The sequence below is a fragment of the Cyprinodon variegatus genome, unplaced genomic scaffold (genome assembly GCF_000732505.1).
Source record: "Cyprinodon variegatus isolate N-32 unplaced genomic scaffold, C_variegatus-1.0 Scaffold122, whole genome shotgun sequence".
NCBI classification, from domain to species: Eukaryota; Metazoa; Chordata; class Actinopteri; order Cyprinodontiformes; family Cyprinodontidae; genus Cyprinodon; species Cyprinodon variegatus.
This window is the reverse complement of record NW_015150575.1, coordinates 1,399,333-1,416,585: the sequence shown is the minus strand read 5'-3', so window position 1 is coordinate 1,416,585 and position 17,253 is coordinate 1,399,333. Positions and strand designations below refer to the sequence as shown.

Below are 17,253 nucleotides of genomic sequence, written 5' to 3'. Positions count from 1 at the left end.
CAGTGTGGCTTCACCACCTCTCATTACTGGATGTGACCAGCAGCCTGTTCCTTACAGCCGTTCCTTATCACGTATAATTAGGAGGTGCGTAAAGAGGACTGGGCTCCATGAGACAGATTACCCATTATCATTCCCATGGTAGCAAATAGGATTTTGGTCGGTATAGTATAATTTATCAATGTTCCTTGGCTGATCTTCTAGCTATCTTACTTGTGGTTACCCTTGCTTGCAGTCCATTGTTCCGTCCTGTATCTCACCCTGCTGCTCTTAGCCATCAGTGTCCATTGGAGATGGATATCCCACTATTAATCCTCTTGAATTAGCTGTCAGGACTCCTCCACATCTCCACCATCATCCCTCCTCTGTCTGTCAACTGTTCAAGGCTCAAATGCTGTTTCCATCTTAATCAGGAGTCACCACATCCTACCAATCAATAATCCATTCAATCCACTCCCAGCTGTCTTTAGTTGTTGCCTGGACAACAGTTGGACTAAACGCCAACATGACTATAGCCACATGTTAGGGAGGCATTTTCCTTTAAATCAGGGATTAAATATGGAATATGGAGCTCAGGAGCTCTTACATTTTAATTTTCCTGGAAAAAAAAAAAAAGCATTTCAATGATAGCCATCAAATCTCCTTAGGAAAAAAAATAACATGCAAACACAATCAAAGACAGTTTTAAACATGATAATATAAGATAATTTGATATGTGCTGTGGTGACTGTGTGGTTAAAAAGCAAACAAAATAATTAAAAATGAATTAATACATAAATATCCAACTTGCTTTTAAATAGTAAAGATACACAAAGCATACAAATTTACCTTTGATGCATATGAAGTACAACAATAGGGAGAAAATGTCGAAAGGTCAGGACTGTAAAAGTACAGGTGAATCTTGCAAAGGTGTGCAATCAGAAACATGGACTGTCACATAAAATTTTATTTTCCTTTTACAATTTTCTGGAGTACAGTACAGAGCCCGTGGAAATGTGGTGGCGAGCTAACTAGCAATTTAATTCGATTAAGCAGATGCTTTTTGTTAATACTACCCTTTGCTATGCATTTTTTTGTATTTTAGAGTAATCACCACTTTTTTCCCCCAGAATTCACTGACTGCTTGTTCCCTATGTGGGTCACTCCTACAGGAGCCAGTTCTGTGCCACCAATATGAAGGAGATATAAATAAATACCCATCAGCCAATCTGGGAGCAGCTCTACTTTTCCTAAAATAAAGATTAAATGCTCTTCCTCTTAGTTTCTCTGACCAGCGCAATGTTTGGACTGCTTTTTGTATAAAGCAGTTTAGCCTCAAGATTTAACCCAATTTATCAAAAAATACAGAATTAAAGTTAACCTTAATTCTCTAATCAGTATTAGAAAGCATTCTTTTATCTTTTATCATTTTTTTGGCTGATTGTTTTTGTGCTACACTGTATTTACAGTATCATATAGTAAAATGAACTGTGTCAAAGAATAGTGTGTATTGGCTTCCCCCGCCTGATGTTTGACAAATGCTGCAGAATCTGCCTAAACTTACATCTCCAATAAGGGCTTTGTTTTTATTGTGAACTTTATCTTCCAACTGATGAGTCAGGAAGTGAAACTGGCTAAACGTGTTACAAATGTGATGATTCTCTTCAGATACATTATGATATTACAGCTTTTTACCACAAACGAGGGTTTAAATATTGTGCATTCCCTGCAACCAATGTTTAATCTGAGTTTTATTGTAGCCGGCTTATTTAATGTCTTATTTCCTTTCTTGTGAATTTTAAAGCAGACTTTTGTTATGATTGTAGGTACAACATTCAGTCAAAGGGGAAGCAGTTTCTCAGCTAATCTGTTCAAATTGCTAATAAATATCAGAATGAGTATTGTAGCAGAATATCCACTCTTTTCTTGTTTCAGGTCCATCTGAATTGCAAACAAAACAAAGAATGAATGAATCAATGACTATCAATGCATCAATCAGTGTAGAAAAATCAACAAACTCAACAATTTAAAGCTAAAACAATATTAGTGCAACATTATTATAAGATTTGCTCTAATCCTCCCTAATCACAACATAAAAAACTGTAGAATTAATATTTGATCATCGGCTGATAATGTTCAGCTGAACTATTATGAAAAGAATAAGGAAAAGCGATAAACTATGGGTAAAAAAGTAAATGAAGGAATGAAGTAATGAAGAGAATCCAAAAAGTGTAACTGCCAAGGAGGAGTATTTATAATAAAAAGAACAATGAATGGAGTAATCAACTGATTGGGAGCAGGTGTAGATAGAAGGATTTAGAAGGGAGCTACAGAGTAAACAAATACAACAGTGCTGAAATATTACTAGAAAATAACTTGGATGTTACGAAATGGAAATGAAACTAACTTAGAAAACACAGAATGACATAGGATACATCAAAGTGCAACTGAAAACCCAAAGTAAAAACATCCGTTTAAACTATAGCCTCGGTTTCTTGGTACCAAGGCCTTTATCATGACAGTTTGTGAATAGACCAAGTAGGTTTCGGTAAAATTAGCTCTTAAGACTAACAAAGGACAACTGCTTTCTTTTCAGAACGATTAATGAAATTTTCTTTTACAAACATGTTTCAAAAATAACTTCCTGAAATAGAAATTTATAACCTTATATATATAGCTGATTTGTAAAGTTCTATCGAATAGCTGGAGGTTTCTTCATATTAAAAGGCAGTTTTGCCTCTCCACTGTTGCTGAATGCATACTTGCTTTGAGGGACTACTGTCAAGCAACGAGTCAATGCAATAAGCCGGTTTTTATTAGATGAGTAAATTATAACCAATCTGACTGTAAGATCTGGCTAAATGTTTTGTTTTGAGATGACAGGTGTTGTGAATTGGTGTTTCAATTCAATAAACTGAACTGAAATTGAATAGTTATTACAGTGACGGATTGAATCACTGAGGTGTTTCAGGCCCCCCACTGTGTCCTGGGTCATCCCCTGTGCTTCCTCCCAGTTGGGCGTACCTGGAACACCTTTTGAGGAAGGCGTTCAGTGGGGATCAGAAACAGCTTTGTGAGCCACCTAAACTGAGCCCTCATGATGTGGAGGAAAAGTGGCTCTATTCTGAGGGTCTTTCACACGGCTCAGCTCTTTACCACATCTCCAAGGCCAGCCACCCTACAGTAGAAGCTAATTTCAGCCACTTTTATCCGCGATCTTGTTCTTTTGGTCATGATACAGATTTTATGGCCATCAAGAACTCGCTCTTCACCACAAATTACATTGAGACCCTGATCCTCCTGTTGATCAACTGTCCCATCCTTTCCTCACCTGTGAACAGGACCCCAAGATTCCAAACTCCTCTACTCCATTCAGGAATTCTGCTCAGACTTGAAAAGGGTACCGGTAAGCCTGGTAGAGGACAATGGAGTTGAGCTTGAAGGAACTGATCTTCATCCTGGCTGCTTTGGGCTTATCTCAACTGCCCCAGCGCATGCTGTGGGTCTTGTCAGGAGAAAGCCAGCAGAACCACATCATCTGCAAGAAGCAGGGACGAATTCCAATGTTCCCCATTGAATGGGGCAATAAGATGAACTAGCAGCTCCATCCAGGCTTTACTTTACCATGTGCCACAAGACTCCGGAGCACTGAATACATGTTATCTCCTGTCCTTTATTTAATCAGTTTAATAAGGGAAATCGGGTTGGGTCAGTAAAGCTGTCACTTATCAGCAAAGCAGATTATTGTCTAAGGCTGTTTTTAGGGGATGGGCACTACCCTATTTTTCAATATTGGCTGCTCCTAATGCCTCACTGTACCTCACCATATGTTTAGGCATATTTATGTCACTACTTGTGTGAATGGTGATTATTAGATATTTTAGCAATACGGTGTAGATCAGGGCTCTGGGTGCCACTGTCCTACAACTTTTGGATTGATCTCTGCTTCAACATGCTTGCCTTTAAGTAGTAAATGACTAGAACTTTGCAAACTTGGTGACATCCAAAATTTTTTTTAATTTTTCCTTTTAATTTTCTTTTGCATTTTTTGTGTTAAATGTTCTCTCCTTTTTGAGTTTTTAAAATTGACATTTATAATTGATTTCTTTTAAACACTGAATTAATCTGACACGTTTTCCTTTCAGACACAACATGAATAAACATCTTAAATCTACAGGAATGTATTCGACAAAGAGAACAGATAAAAGTGACCAATGTTTCTGTCCCTTTCTCAGTAAACTGCCTTCCAGGCAAATGTGTGGCATCCAGTTTCAAACCTATTTATGGCAACAAGACCCTTAAAAGAACAGTTGAATGTGATCATGTGTGCAACATGGTGGAGGCTTTAACTGGCATACAGCTGGTTTAACCTAAAAAAAAAAAAAAAAAACATCTATAAAAGGACAAAGAATGTTGCTCTGAGAAAAGAAAGTTGGGATTAGGCCAAAAAAGGAACTCTGAGTTTCAAGTTAATTATTTCTGAGAAGGACTGTATTGATAACTCCTCTTCAATGCTGACTGATCTGAATCAGAGCCAGAAATGTTAAAGCTGTCTCTTTGTAAAACAGATCAAACCTCAGCCAAATTTCCCCCTTTAAGCTTTTCATTAAAACAACAGACATTTCTGTTTTCGTTTACTAGAAGCAGGCAGTGGTCGAGGAATACCTTCAGGCAGAATGACAAATACAAGTATTTACAATAGGTGTACAAGAGATGCATGGCTGATTTAAAAAATAACCAACAGTGTCCATATTTGCTATTTGGGGTAAACACGTCCATTGTGATTTTCTGCATATGGAAAACAGGTGTCCTTCACAGAAACGCTTTTTTGATCCTTTAGAGAGAAAAAAAAGCTGTTGTAGGAAATATATATAGGTGTTCAGGTTGAAGCATGCTGGCGTTCATGTTTTAATAACAAAGAATCCAGTTGTGGGTAACACCCAATCGTTTTCCTGTTTTTGACGAGTCACTGTGACTGAGGTGGAAAAGGCTTTCCTCCCTCAGAGGTTTAACGTTTCTGAACAAAGCAAAGCTGATGCGTCTGTTTACAACTGCCACAGCTTACATGCAATCATGATGAGGATGGACCTTAATAAATCAGAGACACTAGCTGAGAAAGGATGCTTGAGTTTAAACGTAATGAATATTTTCTCCAAACTGCAGACGATCAGAATTAAACTTGTAATCTTAAAAACATGCGTACACCTTTTGCAAAAATTCAGTTACATTCCTTTAACACGATTGAGTTTGGTTGCCCCCAAAATGCCCGTGGCATAATTCTAGATGGATTTAAAATGCTAGAGTTAATTCAAAGCTTTTAGGTATACGCTATAGATTTTCACTAAGGCTGAGCGCAGGGCCATTAGGCTTCCTGAAGCTTTGTGTTAGTTTGCTTTTTTCCATTCCAAAACCCGTTTTGACTGCTGGTTGGGATGATTTATCTGTTAGAACACCCAACTGTTTAAAACCTTCAACCCTGATAGGAAAGGAAATTGATTTTATCAAGAACAAGAAAAAAGCAACTTCTGGTAAGGAGAACTCAAATGCAGATGTCCCCTTGAAAAGTCTTCCCAGGTCCCTCATACTGTAGCAAGGAAAAATAAGTTTATAATCTCACTTTGGGGAAATTTGTCCTCCATGTTTAACCCGTCCCTTAGGTGCTACCGCACTGAGAAGTCCTCAGGGAGTAACGTTGGGTCAAGGGTCATGCTCAGTGCCCCAGAGTGACAGTTTCTAACTTATGATCTCTGTTGCCTCTCCAGAACACAAACGCCCTGCTCTTTAACCACCGGTCTCCATCCCCACTTCAGATTTATGACCATCACACAATAGTTTGACACCGGATAAGAAGTCTCTCATATTTCTCAAAGAATTGTCTGGAACATTTATAGCCCTTTAGGAACCGCCCAGAAAAAGAAATAGTCTTTAGCAGGTGAACAATTTAAATTTGTACAGTTGAATGTTTAAAAACCATTCATCTTTTTAGATTAAGCTTCTAACGTGTTCCTATATTTTAATTATATTGAAAATGTTAGGATTATAACAAGCCAGTTTGTTAAGATACACTTGATTAATTCAGATGAGTGGTCAAATATTCTCTGGATTCAATGGCTCCTAATTTAGCACATCTAAGGCACAATTAAATGGGAAGGATACATACTTTGAGTCTCTAAGTGTTGGACCAAATCAAATATAAATTTAAAGTTGTGCATTTTTTTAATCACTAATGATATTTAAAGGTATAAACTTGAACAGAAAGGCTTAACTAAATAATAAGGCTCCAAGATAAAAAAGCATTCTTGTGAACGATAAGTTATCCCATAACTTTAGCTTTAAACTGGTTCATTATATGAAAAGAGATAATCTTCTCAAATACAGGGCAGCAGATTAACAACTAAAAAACACCCTCTGATGACAAAATGAATGATCATAATAATTTATTGACAATATACAGTACAGCATTTTGGGTCTATGATTCATTTTCAGACAGCCATGAACATTCACATATGAGGCATCTCGGTAAAACAAACCACAGCTGATACATTCAACTCTAAAAAAAACACAAACCAAAAAATAAAAACATATGACCCGTCCTAATCTCACAGAGCTTTTTTTTTATTTATTTCCTGCTGATGGATGGATGTCTTTGTGTTGCCGCTGCAGAGCAGGGTGAAACCCCACCAGTTGAGCAGAAGCATTTCCGCACACTGAGTGTCAAAGCATCCTAGTTTGTGCAGAAAGGATTCTGTTAGACTGATGAGGGGGCCTGGCTAGAAGTCAAGACTCTACATCTTCAGAAACGATGCTTGATCTGCTCTCTATTTGGTCATGGATTTCACCATTTCCAGCGCCTCCACTGGTTTCCACTGCTGATTGATGGTGACGAGCTGCAACGAAATGTCAAAAACGATGGGGGGGAAGTTTTAAGATATTGTAGACTGTAATTGTAAATATTTGCAGGATTGGCTGTGATGTCACAGAGAGCATTTGGTAGGAGTGATAGTGACTCAGCATTTATAACTAGCAGGATAGAAGGTGGAGCTTGATCAAATGAGGCTATAAAATGAACTAAATGGGTGATAAGAATCGTATACACTAATAAAGTTAAAACACACCTTTTGGGGTTTAGATGGGTCAAGCCTTTCCCAGGGTTCTGGGTTTGAAGTCTTGTTCAAACTGCAGAGCACATTAAAAGCAACAGTTTGTAATTATTCAACTTGATAAAATGTCCTCTAAATAATAATAATAATAAAGACAACTCACATCACATCAGACTTTGTGAACAGAAAGTAGAGGGAAGCAGATGTGGCTCCTGTTGCTGCAAAAGCCATGAATCCCACCAGAGGAATCAACTGAAACAAGAAACATATCAACACATGGTTTTTACTCCTCTCCTATCCTCTCCACCCAAAGCAGAGGAGAAAAACAAACATCTTACCTCCTTCCTCTTCCTCAGCATTTGGAAAAATCCAGACATGTTTTCAAAGTATTCCAAACACCTACAATGAAAATAGTTCAGATTTAATCAGTTTGTTGACGTCCTCAGAGGCAACATCCCAAAGGCAGCAAGGTGCGATGCGATGCGTCTTACCTGCTGCTTCAGAGGTCCTTGACGTCTCTGAGTGCTGCGCAGCAATAAGCAGACAGATGTAGGTCTGAGCGGGAGGGTTTACGAGGTAGAAGGCACGTAGACACATAGTGCTTCCTGTATTGTAATGTACAACTGAAGGGCAAAGCATCTATTTGGTGATGATAACTGCAAGATTTAAGTGTGTGGGGGCCCTCTAGTGGTCAGAGTTTAAAACTAACAACAATGTCATTTAAAAAGTTTATGAGACAAAAATATGAAACATTGAAAGTTTGATTATAAAATAATATTTATTTTACAGCTGAATATTTGTATAAAAATACATCTCTCAAGAGGATAACATCATTGTGGAGATAATAAATATGCACTAATCTGCTGAGCAGTGAGAGAGGGACTCATTTTGCTGATGGACTGCAGGAAATGTGTGTGTCGGATGGATGAAGCTTCCATGTTCTCCTCCAGCAGCGCCAGCAGAGCAGCCTGGAAAAATAAAACATTTCTTTCAAATTTGTTTACTGAAAATGTTTCATTTTGTTTCCCTAAGCTTACTGAATAATTACTTTTGATGAAAGGAAGGCAGCAGATACACGTACCTCCTTACAGAGGTTTTCCAGGTCGGCTCCAGAGTAAAGCTCGGTGCTTGCAGCCAGCTCCTCTAGACGCACGTCTGAATCCACAGGCATGGACTTTGTGCAAACCTTTAGGATGGCGAGTCGAGCCTTAATATAAAAAAACAAAACAGGGAACTATGATGGTAATATTCAATTCCAGATATCCTGTTGCGATAATTCAGGACAGTATAAAGATTTTGTGCCTTTATTTCTTTTTTTATGTTAAAAAAAAAATTCTAACTATAAAACCAAGTATCTACATTTTGAAAAGCACAATCCCCCCCCCCCTTAATTGTGCACATGATGAATAGTGAAGTCCCCCTGATGTCACTGCATAAGGTTCAGTTCAATATGAAAGATCTGGACTATAACTCCTGAGTTCAACGAGCCATGATGGACGTTAACGAGGAGGCGAGTTCAAAGCAAACGCCAACACTGTTAATAATCACATTCAGAGCTTAAACTGGTCTAAGCTGCTCATAATCCTTCAACAATGGATTTTGTTCCACATCTCCCATTTGTAAACGCTACACCATGCAGTTATTGCTTCAGCTTACTATGTGGCCTGCCAGCGGGACTATCAGATACATGCAGCATATGTCAAGGATCTAAAACGTGAAGCAACCCACTCAAAGCAGTAATTATACCAAATTTGTCAAAAAAATAAATAAAATAAACATTAAGCATTTAAGATTAAAAAATATATATATTGTTTTTGTGTGTCAATACGCTCTATCCAGAACTCTTCATGTGGAAAAATGTTAGTTTCACCTGGTTTGATTCTGTAAAAAAGATCTCTTTAAGGAATCGTTGGCTATCCGATTATTAATCAATTAACTGAACAAATAATCGATAGATTAATAAATAAATAATAGTTGGTTGCAGCCCTAAACTGATTTAATCTCTAAAGTAAAGAAATTAATAAGATGCTGTGCTCTATGTGTTACTGATTCTTGCCACAGTGGAAAGTCAAGCTTCAGTTGTGGAGGTTTAGGTAAGTTTGTCTGTTTCCCAAACTTCTTCCATGTGTTTTCAAATGATCCAGGAGGAAATAACAGATGTGTACAAACAAGAATACTGAGATGCTGACAAAAGCCCACAAAAAGTTTAAATGTTTAAACAAAAAACAAGAGGGTTTGGAGCAGGGTGACTGTTTTTTTTAAAGTTATCCAGAGAAAACTCGAACCTGTAGATCAGGGGGTGGGACATAAATGACATGGTCCAGCCTGCCGGGTCTGAGGAGGGCACTGTCTAGAGAGCTGGGTCTGTTGGTGGCAGCTACAACCATCACATCTTTGTTGCAAACCTCCTGACACTCCAGCTGTAAAAAGGATTGAAAAAGGAAACATGTTAGTACAGCAGTTAGACTGCTGATCAGAGGCTGTGATCTAGCTAGCAGGTGACCTCCTCGTCTGTGTGACTCTGCTCCACTCCCTCTGCCTGGAGGATCCTCTCTGTTCCTCTCCTCTCCACAGTCTTCAGGCCGATCCCGTCCATCTCGTTCAGGAGCACTGACAGCAGCCGTGTCTGCACGCTGTTAGGGGCCCCGCCGTCTGAACGCGAGCCGATCAGTGTGTCGATCTCGTCGAGGAACAGAAGGCAGGGAGCACAGGCGCGGGCCTGCTGGAACAGCTGTGTGCACAGACAGAGGTAGGAGTTTGTGGAAGAATAAAACAAGATCACAGTGAGCTATGATTAAAAGAACGAACCTGAGCTAATGCTTTCTCCGAGTCTCCAACGTACGGAGAATACAGGTCGGCACCGCTGACAGAAAGGAAGGCACAGTGGGACGAGGTGGCAGCAGCTTTGACGAGAGTCGTTTTTGCACATCCTGGAGGTCCGTATAAAAGCACGCCACGGGGCCGACGCAGCCCCAGACGGACAAAGGCCTCAGGATGTCTCATGGGCCATTCGATGCTCTGTGGTGGGTGATTTCAAAAGAGGTAAACTCCCTTTGTTCTTAATTTTAGTTTGAGACAAATTCTGTAATGAAACGTGGACTTTTTATTCTATCCTCTATAATTTTAGCTCAACTGCTCGATCAGCTACCTGTCTTAGTTTGGTTTTGACTTCCTCCAGACCCCCGATCTGCTCCCAGAGCACCGGGGAGAGATCCGTCCTGCCCAGGCTACCTCTCAGACAGGAGGGGCCTACCGCCTTCAGGCCTTCCTGGAAGTGTTTCATCTCCACCAACTGCTGCCCTGATCCCTGCAGAACAGGACACAGAATGTAAACATACTGAAAAAGAAACTGGATAAATGCAAAGTATCCATCAGTGATGTAATGTTACTTAAATATGATATTTCTATTGTTTTGTTTAGAAAATAAAACCGATTTCTGTCAGCATTTCTGGTTTAAACTTTTCATCAAGGGAAACACAAGAACAATATTGATATAGCTATATTACAGACTCTGTTTAATAATTTCAACCTGATTTTTAATGTTGTGCTCTAACGCAGAGTGTATTTGTATTTTCTTTTATTGTCTTTTATATACTTATCAGTACTACGATCTCAGCCACTGTTTAGTTAATTCTAAAGTAAATTTTGTGCAAGACTAATAACTATACTTGATTAAATTGAAGAATTGATGTTAGGAATGGATCACTAAAAGTGATAAATTTCATCTAAACAGAAAAGACAAACTATGTCCCATGATTAAATGCCTTCTCAGTTGTCAGTTTTTGTATTTTTGACCTTGTTGTGGTTTTGAAGTCCTGCCCTTTTTTAAAATGAGCTTTGCATGCTTGTGTTTCTGCACAGCTCTCTTCAGGGTTTCACCTCAGAATTTCTACCAGATTGAGATCTGAACATTGACTGGAAAATTCTAATATCCTTGTTCTTTTCATTTCTCATTCTGATTTTTTTAGCTTTGATGCAGTTATTCTGCATCACTGTCTTGTTTTCTTATAGCCCAACCAAGGCCCAGCTTTGGCTCTCTCTTCTTTATTGTTGAGCGGAGATGCAAAACAAATCCTCATCCCTCCACTCCCAGGCCAAGCAGCTGATATGAGGTTGCTAGTAAATATACATTTTTCACTATTACTACTATTCAGTGTTTACTTTTCACCAAACGTGGAACAAATATGGCTGAATACCTCTTGGTCCTGACATCTGAGCTCTAAGATGATTTTATTTAACTCCTCCTTTGAAAATGGCTGAGGGTTGTAAGAGAAGAAGTGTCTACGGAATGTACGAGAAGAAAAGAAAAACGACTAATTCATCTGTCTGAACGGTCAGTTAATTGAGTTCGCTATAAAGTCCACAATATACTCCCCGCTCTATATAGTGATTGAGGGATTTAGGGGTTAGGGCGGATGTTTGAACACAGTAAGCTTTGTGATTGATGAGAACAGCAACTTTTAAACAGAGCATACACAAGGAGAAATGAGCTTGTGCACGCTCTCGCACATATTTAATAGGCATTCGCTCTCAGGAGCAGGTTCAGGGTTGAGCATTTTTTTTTTTTTTTTTTAAGTGGAGAGGGCGGGTCTTTTAAAAAAAAAATTGCAAAACTTCTCCACAATACCTTTAAGTACATCAGGTTCCTTTCATGACTTTGGTTGCAACAGCAGAAGTTTTACTTTAGGAAAACAAAGAAAATGAAAACTGAGCATGCTTAAAACCCCCTTAAAAGTCCAATATTACGCTAAATTCACATCATAAATCTTTTGCAATAGTAAAATGTTTCCTAAAGAACAGCTCATCAGGAGGAGGACTGTCTGCCTAATCTGAGAGGGATTTTCCAGCACAAAAATGCTCTGAGGGACTCATTGTTACCATTTTTTGTCAAATGCAGCATAATATGGAACCTTTAACAGTTCATTTCCAACGGCGACAACTAAAAACATTAATACTAAATCAATGCTCCTTTTCTAGAATCATTAATAAGCTCAGCTGAGAGTTTTATCAAAAGAAACACCGAAGTTGGACTCAGTAAACTGCTGCATTTATCAAAGCTGAGCAAATGATCATCAATGTAAACGCATTATTTATCTTCAACATGGTGGCATCTCATCTACCTTTATGTTCTCTCTCAGAGCGTGCATGGCAGCTTCCCTGCATAGAGCACTCAGATCTGCTCCAACATATCCTGTGGTTATCTGTGCAAGCTCTGCCATGTTGACGGTGGGGCACACAGGCATCCTCTCACACAGAACAGTCAGGATGGCTTTTCTCTGCAGCAGCGTCGGAGCACCAATGATCACCTGCAGAGAAGAAAAAATAAAAAGAGCTCAAAGGTTTGTTGTGGATCTACCAGATAGTTTATAGAATATACCACACAAAATGAAGTGCTGCACCTCTCTGTCAAACCTCCCAGGCCTACGCAGTGCTGGATCCAAGCTGTCGGGTCTGTTGGTGGCTCCAATGATCAGGAAGCGGTCAGAGCGACTCATCCCATCCATCAAGGTGAGAAGCTGAGCCACCAGCCGGTTCTCCGCTGAAGACGAGCCGCTTCTCCTCGGGAACAGAGAGTCCAGCTCATCCAAAAATAAAACACAGGGACCTTCTTCTGCTGCAGAGCGGGCGTTCTCAAACACAGCCCGCAGGGTCTCCTCGCTCTCACCCGGCCGCGACCCTACAACCTGAAAAAGGTCGTCGCATTTCTTACTCACTGGGCTTAACACAGCAGCTCTGTAACCTTGAATAGCTTTGATTAATGCTATTAAGCTTTCTAGACAAATTAGCCAATTTCTTTTTTTACATTTCAATTGACCAATTTCATATTTTCCAATATTGCTATTAAGGATATATTCATTATTATAAATATAGCAATTTTATCTATATAATATTTTGAATTGAAAATTTTAACATAAGCTCACATATTAAAGGTAGCAGATTAATTTAGTAGTTTGCTCCTAACTAACAGAAGCCAAATAAGCTATTATTAAATGGTTTATTACTTGGGCAGTCTACTTAGATAGCAGCTGTGGTCAATCGTCTGAGACATGCTATATATAATACGCTAAATTTAGTATTAAAATTGCAATACCTGCATAGATTTCTGCACCTTGACTGGCCCAAGTCTGTTTGCTAGTGTTGCTAGCTTCTTTTAGAAAGCTGATCTAAAAGAAGCCTGAGAAGATTTACAAGTACCGTATGTTTTTAATTCACAATCCTGGAGAATGCTAAAAATGCCAACATTCATAAAAGTCAGGTCTTTCCTCTTTCTACATTATTGAACTATGTTTCTGATAGGAGTGCATTCCAGAAAATAGAAAAACAACAAAAAAAGTTTTTCACACTGTCCCTGAATGGAGTTTGGAGCTTCACCAAATAATGAGAACAACAACAACTGCTATTTGTTTGGAGGTTCCAGGAACGCGCGTAAGAAACTCAAACAGATCTAAAACTTTTGCCGTTTCTTTTGCTGTGGAATTCCAAAAAAGCTGAAAAACAATCCACTGGACTTTCTTTCCAAGTTTGAAGCCCTGGTATGTCTAAATATGTGGAAATGAATGCTTAATTTAATATAACATATATAAAAAATCCCCATCAACATCCAGCATATGTGCAGTTTCTGTCCAAATATATTATTTTAGTTGTTGACTTTTGTAACAGGGAAAACTAGGGTCATACATGTTTGTATGAACTATGTTTGTTCTCTACTTCCAAACTCAGCATCTTTTCATCCATGCCTGCGATAAGAAGTTTCTTTTGAAGTTGTGAGATTCGCTCTTGGATGTTGTTGTGACTGGAGTTGATTAAACTTTTAAGCCTCTTGGTATAAAATAAATATTGTAATCGAGATTAGAAATCTGCTTCCTGGTACGTTGAAGAACCAACAGTTTGCATCCAATCTTTTAAATAATAAAAATTATCTGTCGTTACCATATTTTAATTTGACAAACCAAATCTTCTCTCTGTTCTTTTCCTGTTTGGTGTGATTACAATTGCGGATCTTGACCTGGCCGGACCAGAGCAGAGCAAAATATAGCTTGGCTCCGTATTTTGATGGTGACAGACGGAGAAGACGTACGTGGACAGTGATATGCGGAGGAGTAGCGGTGGATGTGGAACATTTCTCATTGATCAACATGACAGACAAATACGTACGTGAGTGGAGCAGAGCGCTGACGGAGTATGTGGAATCTAGGGGTTAGAAAACATGCTGGCTGAGCAGGTGAGATGTTTTGGTCCACCAGGCCAACAATGGGCCCAGTATTGGGTATTGCAGGCTAACAAGGAACCCAAACAACTCCCCATTCCTAACGGGTGGACCCGTTCTTCTGGTTCAGTTTGCATGTTTTCTAAGCCAAAACAAGACTTTGTTTGTCTTCACACTTGGAAACAAATTCCAGTGGATTGTTTTTTTTACTTTTCTGGAATGACTGCGACCTCTTGCTATGGAAAAAAAGCTAAATAACCTACAAATGCAGTATTGAATTACTTTTTTTGTGTTTTAACCAAATATTTCAGTGAAATTAAAACATAAAAACGTTTCCTTTGTTCGTGTGAAGCTCTCACCTCCGGCCCTCTGACCACCACCAGGCTGGCTCCCACCTCCATCACCACCCTGCGGACCAACAAAGTCTTTCCAACCCCTGGAGGTCCCACCAGGAGGACCCCTCTGGGACAGGACACACCCAGGGAGGTGAGGGTGCTGGGATAAAACAGGGGCAGCTGCAGCATCTCTCTCAGGGATGCAGTCACCTGCAATAGATAGAGGACAATAAGTGTTGGTGTGAAGCCAGTAGATTCAAACAGGAGGGATGATTCTTCAGGCTGACCTCCTCCAGTCCTCCTAAAGGAGGTGCCACCTCCTTCAGTAGTAGACTCTTGTAATGCTGCACAGTCTGAACCTCGATGATCTCCAAAGCAGTTTTAGAGGTGATGACCCCAGCAGCAGCAGCAGGATCTGGACCGACCCAAACTATTCTAACATATCGTATGTCCGTATTAAAATCCTCCATGTTTACTACATACTCCCTATGGACGTAAACGCCCCTCAGCATGTCCTTCACAAACTCATGAAGAAGACTGGAATGGGTGTGTTTCTTAAAATCATGACTCTGGACTATCACGGTTACTTTAACACGCTTTAGTTTGGAGCAAGGTAAAGGACTGAGCTGAACCGGGTCTAAGGTGAGGTGGGCGGGGAGCCCAGAGGTCAGACCGGGAGAGAAACATTTCAGGTCCATCTGAATGAAGCCCTCCGCCAAGTCTGGACGGGGCCAGGCGGTGCACAGGCAGCTTCCTCCGGGCAGAGACACTAACAGAGGGGAACCGAGTCTTAGACCCAGCGTGGACATCAAACCAGGGCCCAGTCTGCATCTCTGAGAGCCCCGGTCTGAGGGATCCACAGACAGCAGCCGAAGAGGCGGCATTACTTACAACAGACCCGAGGAGAGACAGGTGCACTCCGGAAACAAAAACCTTACTTTACAAGCGTCCATTGAGGCCAAGCAGACGCTTAAAAAGACGCTGGATAAAACTTTACACGATCAAACTCTCCCTTGAAACAATCCAATGGCAGTTACATCAGTCAATGAGAGCTCAGAGTGTTTACAAAATCCGCGTGGTGCTTAATAAAAGATGGCCAACAAAAACCTTTCCCTGTTCCAAGGGCTCCTCCTCCTTCTTTTTTTTTTTGTTAGATTGGCGGATTGCAAAAAAACTTATTGGTGCCTACCGCCACCTACTGTACATTAGTGTGTAGCTCTAAAGTTCCACCTACTATCTTCTATTTTTTTTTTTATATGTAAAAATAAAAATAATGCTTTCTTAATAACCCAAATTTCCTCCGATCTCCATCGGTCCCTAAAATCCCTTTAATACTCCATTCTCTCCCTCTTTCCATAAATACTTTTCTCATCCGAAGGGCTTCTTCTTCTTCTTTTCTATTATAGTGGATTTCAAGCAACTTTAAGGTGCATACCGCCACCTACTGTATACGAGTGCGTAGCAACATTACTTTACATCAAATTCTGTTTTTTTTATATTTATTTTTTTTATATTATTTTTTTTTATTCTGTAGATAAATAAATAATGCTTTCCTTAATCTGTGAATATCGTTTATGTTTCCTTCATTTCCCAATATTCCTTTAGGACTCAATTCTTGTTCGAAGGGCTGGGCAGAGTTCACTGGTTTATGAACGCAAGGTTTTAGCGCCATCTGCCGTCAGGCGGTGGTATGGTTCCTTGATTATGAACTTAATCTAACCCACATTTGAAATAAAAAACAAATACTTAATTCTTTCAGCTTTTATACGCTTTTGAAAACGTAAAAGTAAACAGAATAAAGAATGAGAATATCTGTTATTGTCACAGGAAATTCCAAATCTTTAGGCCTTTGTACAGTTCTTAAGCAAGTTATTTATTATTTTACTTGTGTGTATGAATACATAAATAATGTATGTGTGTGTAGACAGCAAGTAGTGTCTTTTTATGCCTTTACTGAAAAGAGTCAAACATTGTTAATTCAATAAAGAAATAGAATTAATGTGTAAAATGTATACAATATAGACAGACAAAAGGTCCTACAGGTTAAAGTTCATTTCTTTATTTAACATTGTAACCATATACCAATTACCACATTTACATCGAAATTATTACTATACAATTTGTAGGTTAAGCCATTTTTTTCAGTGTACGTACAAGTGATCTTAAACCAGTGTGAAAGGGAAAAGTCAAAGCGGTCCAACCAAATATGGGTTCAATTATTTTTGTCTTGTACTCTGGTGCTACCTGGTGTACAGAAAAGAAAATACATCAAATATCATGTTCTTCCCAAAAGTTAAAATTGTGTCAAACTTAGAAAGAAAAGTTATTTCACTACGAAATCTTAAATCAAAAGGAAGTATGCACTGTTTTTGCTAGCATTTTTTATATTCACATTTAGTGATATGTAAAGTTTTATATTATCAATGGAGCTTAAGGTTAGATAGAAAAATAAAATAAATAAAGTTCATACACAAAAACAGTGTCAAACTTTGAAAGAAAAAATGATTTCACAATAAAATCTTAAATTTATGTCATTTATCCATGGATTTTGTTAACATTATTAATTTTCAAATTTAGTGTAATGTTTTTACAACCAATAGAGCCATAGTGTGTGCAGGAGTGGCAGCCTCCTGGT

At 39.0% G+C, this 17,253-nt stretch overlaps 2 protein-coding genes across 2 annotated transcripts; both read right to left on the bottom strand.

Annotated features, from left to right (window-relative positions):
• Nucleotides 1-6,403: 6,403 nt before the first annotated feature.
• LOC107085327 (chromosome unknown open reading frame, human C15orf48) lies at nucleotides 6,404-7,700 on the bottom strand. The gene is made up of 5 exons (XM_015375591.1): nucleotides 7,568-7,700; nucleotides 7,415-7,475; nucleotides 7,240-7,328; nucleotides 7,092-7,152; nucleotides 6,404-6,863 (listed from the first exon to the last, which is right to left on the bottom strand). Exons 2-5 carry the CDS (start codon nucleotides 7,451-7,453, stop codon nucleotides 6,795-6,797), a joined length of 258 nt encoding a protein of 85 aa, XP_015231077.1. The 5' UTR covers nucleotides 7,454-7,475; nucleotides 7,568-7,700; the 3' UTR covers nucleotides 6,404-6,794.
• A 72-nt stretch (nucleotides 7,701-7,772) lies between these two features.
• On the bottom strand, nucleotides 7,773-15,995 carry spata5l1 (spermatogenesis associated 5-like 1). The gene is made up of 10 exons (XM_015375590.1): nucleotides 14,906-15,995; nucleotides 14,643-14,828; nucleotides 12,476-12,760; nucleotides 12,197-12,382; nucleotides 10,225-10,383; nucleotides 9,885-10,094; nucleotides 9,580-9,807; nucleotides 9,362-9,496; nucleotides 8,158-8,283; nucleotides 7,773-8,044 (listed from the first exon to the last, which is right to left on the bottom strand). Exons 1-10 carry the CDS (start codon nucleotides 15,500-15,502, stop codon nucleotides 7,907-7,909), a joined length of 2,250 nt encoding a protein of 749 aa, XP_015231076.1. The 5' UTR covers nucleotides 15,503-15,995; the 3' UTR covers nucleotides 7,773-7,906.
• Nucleotides 15,996-17,253: the final 1,258 nt, after the last annotated feature.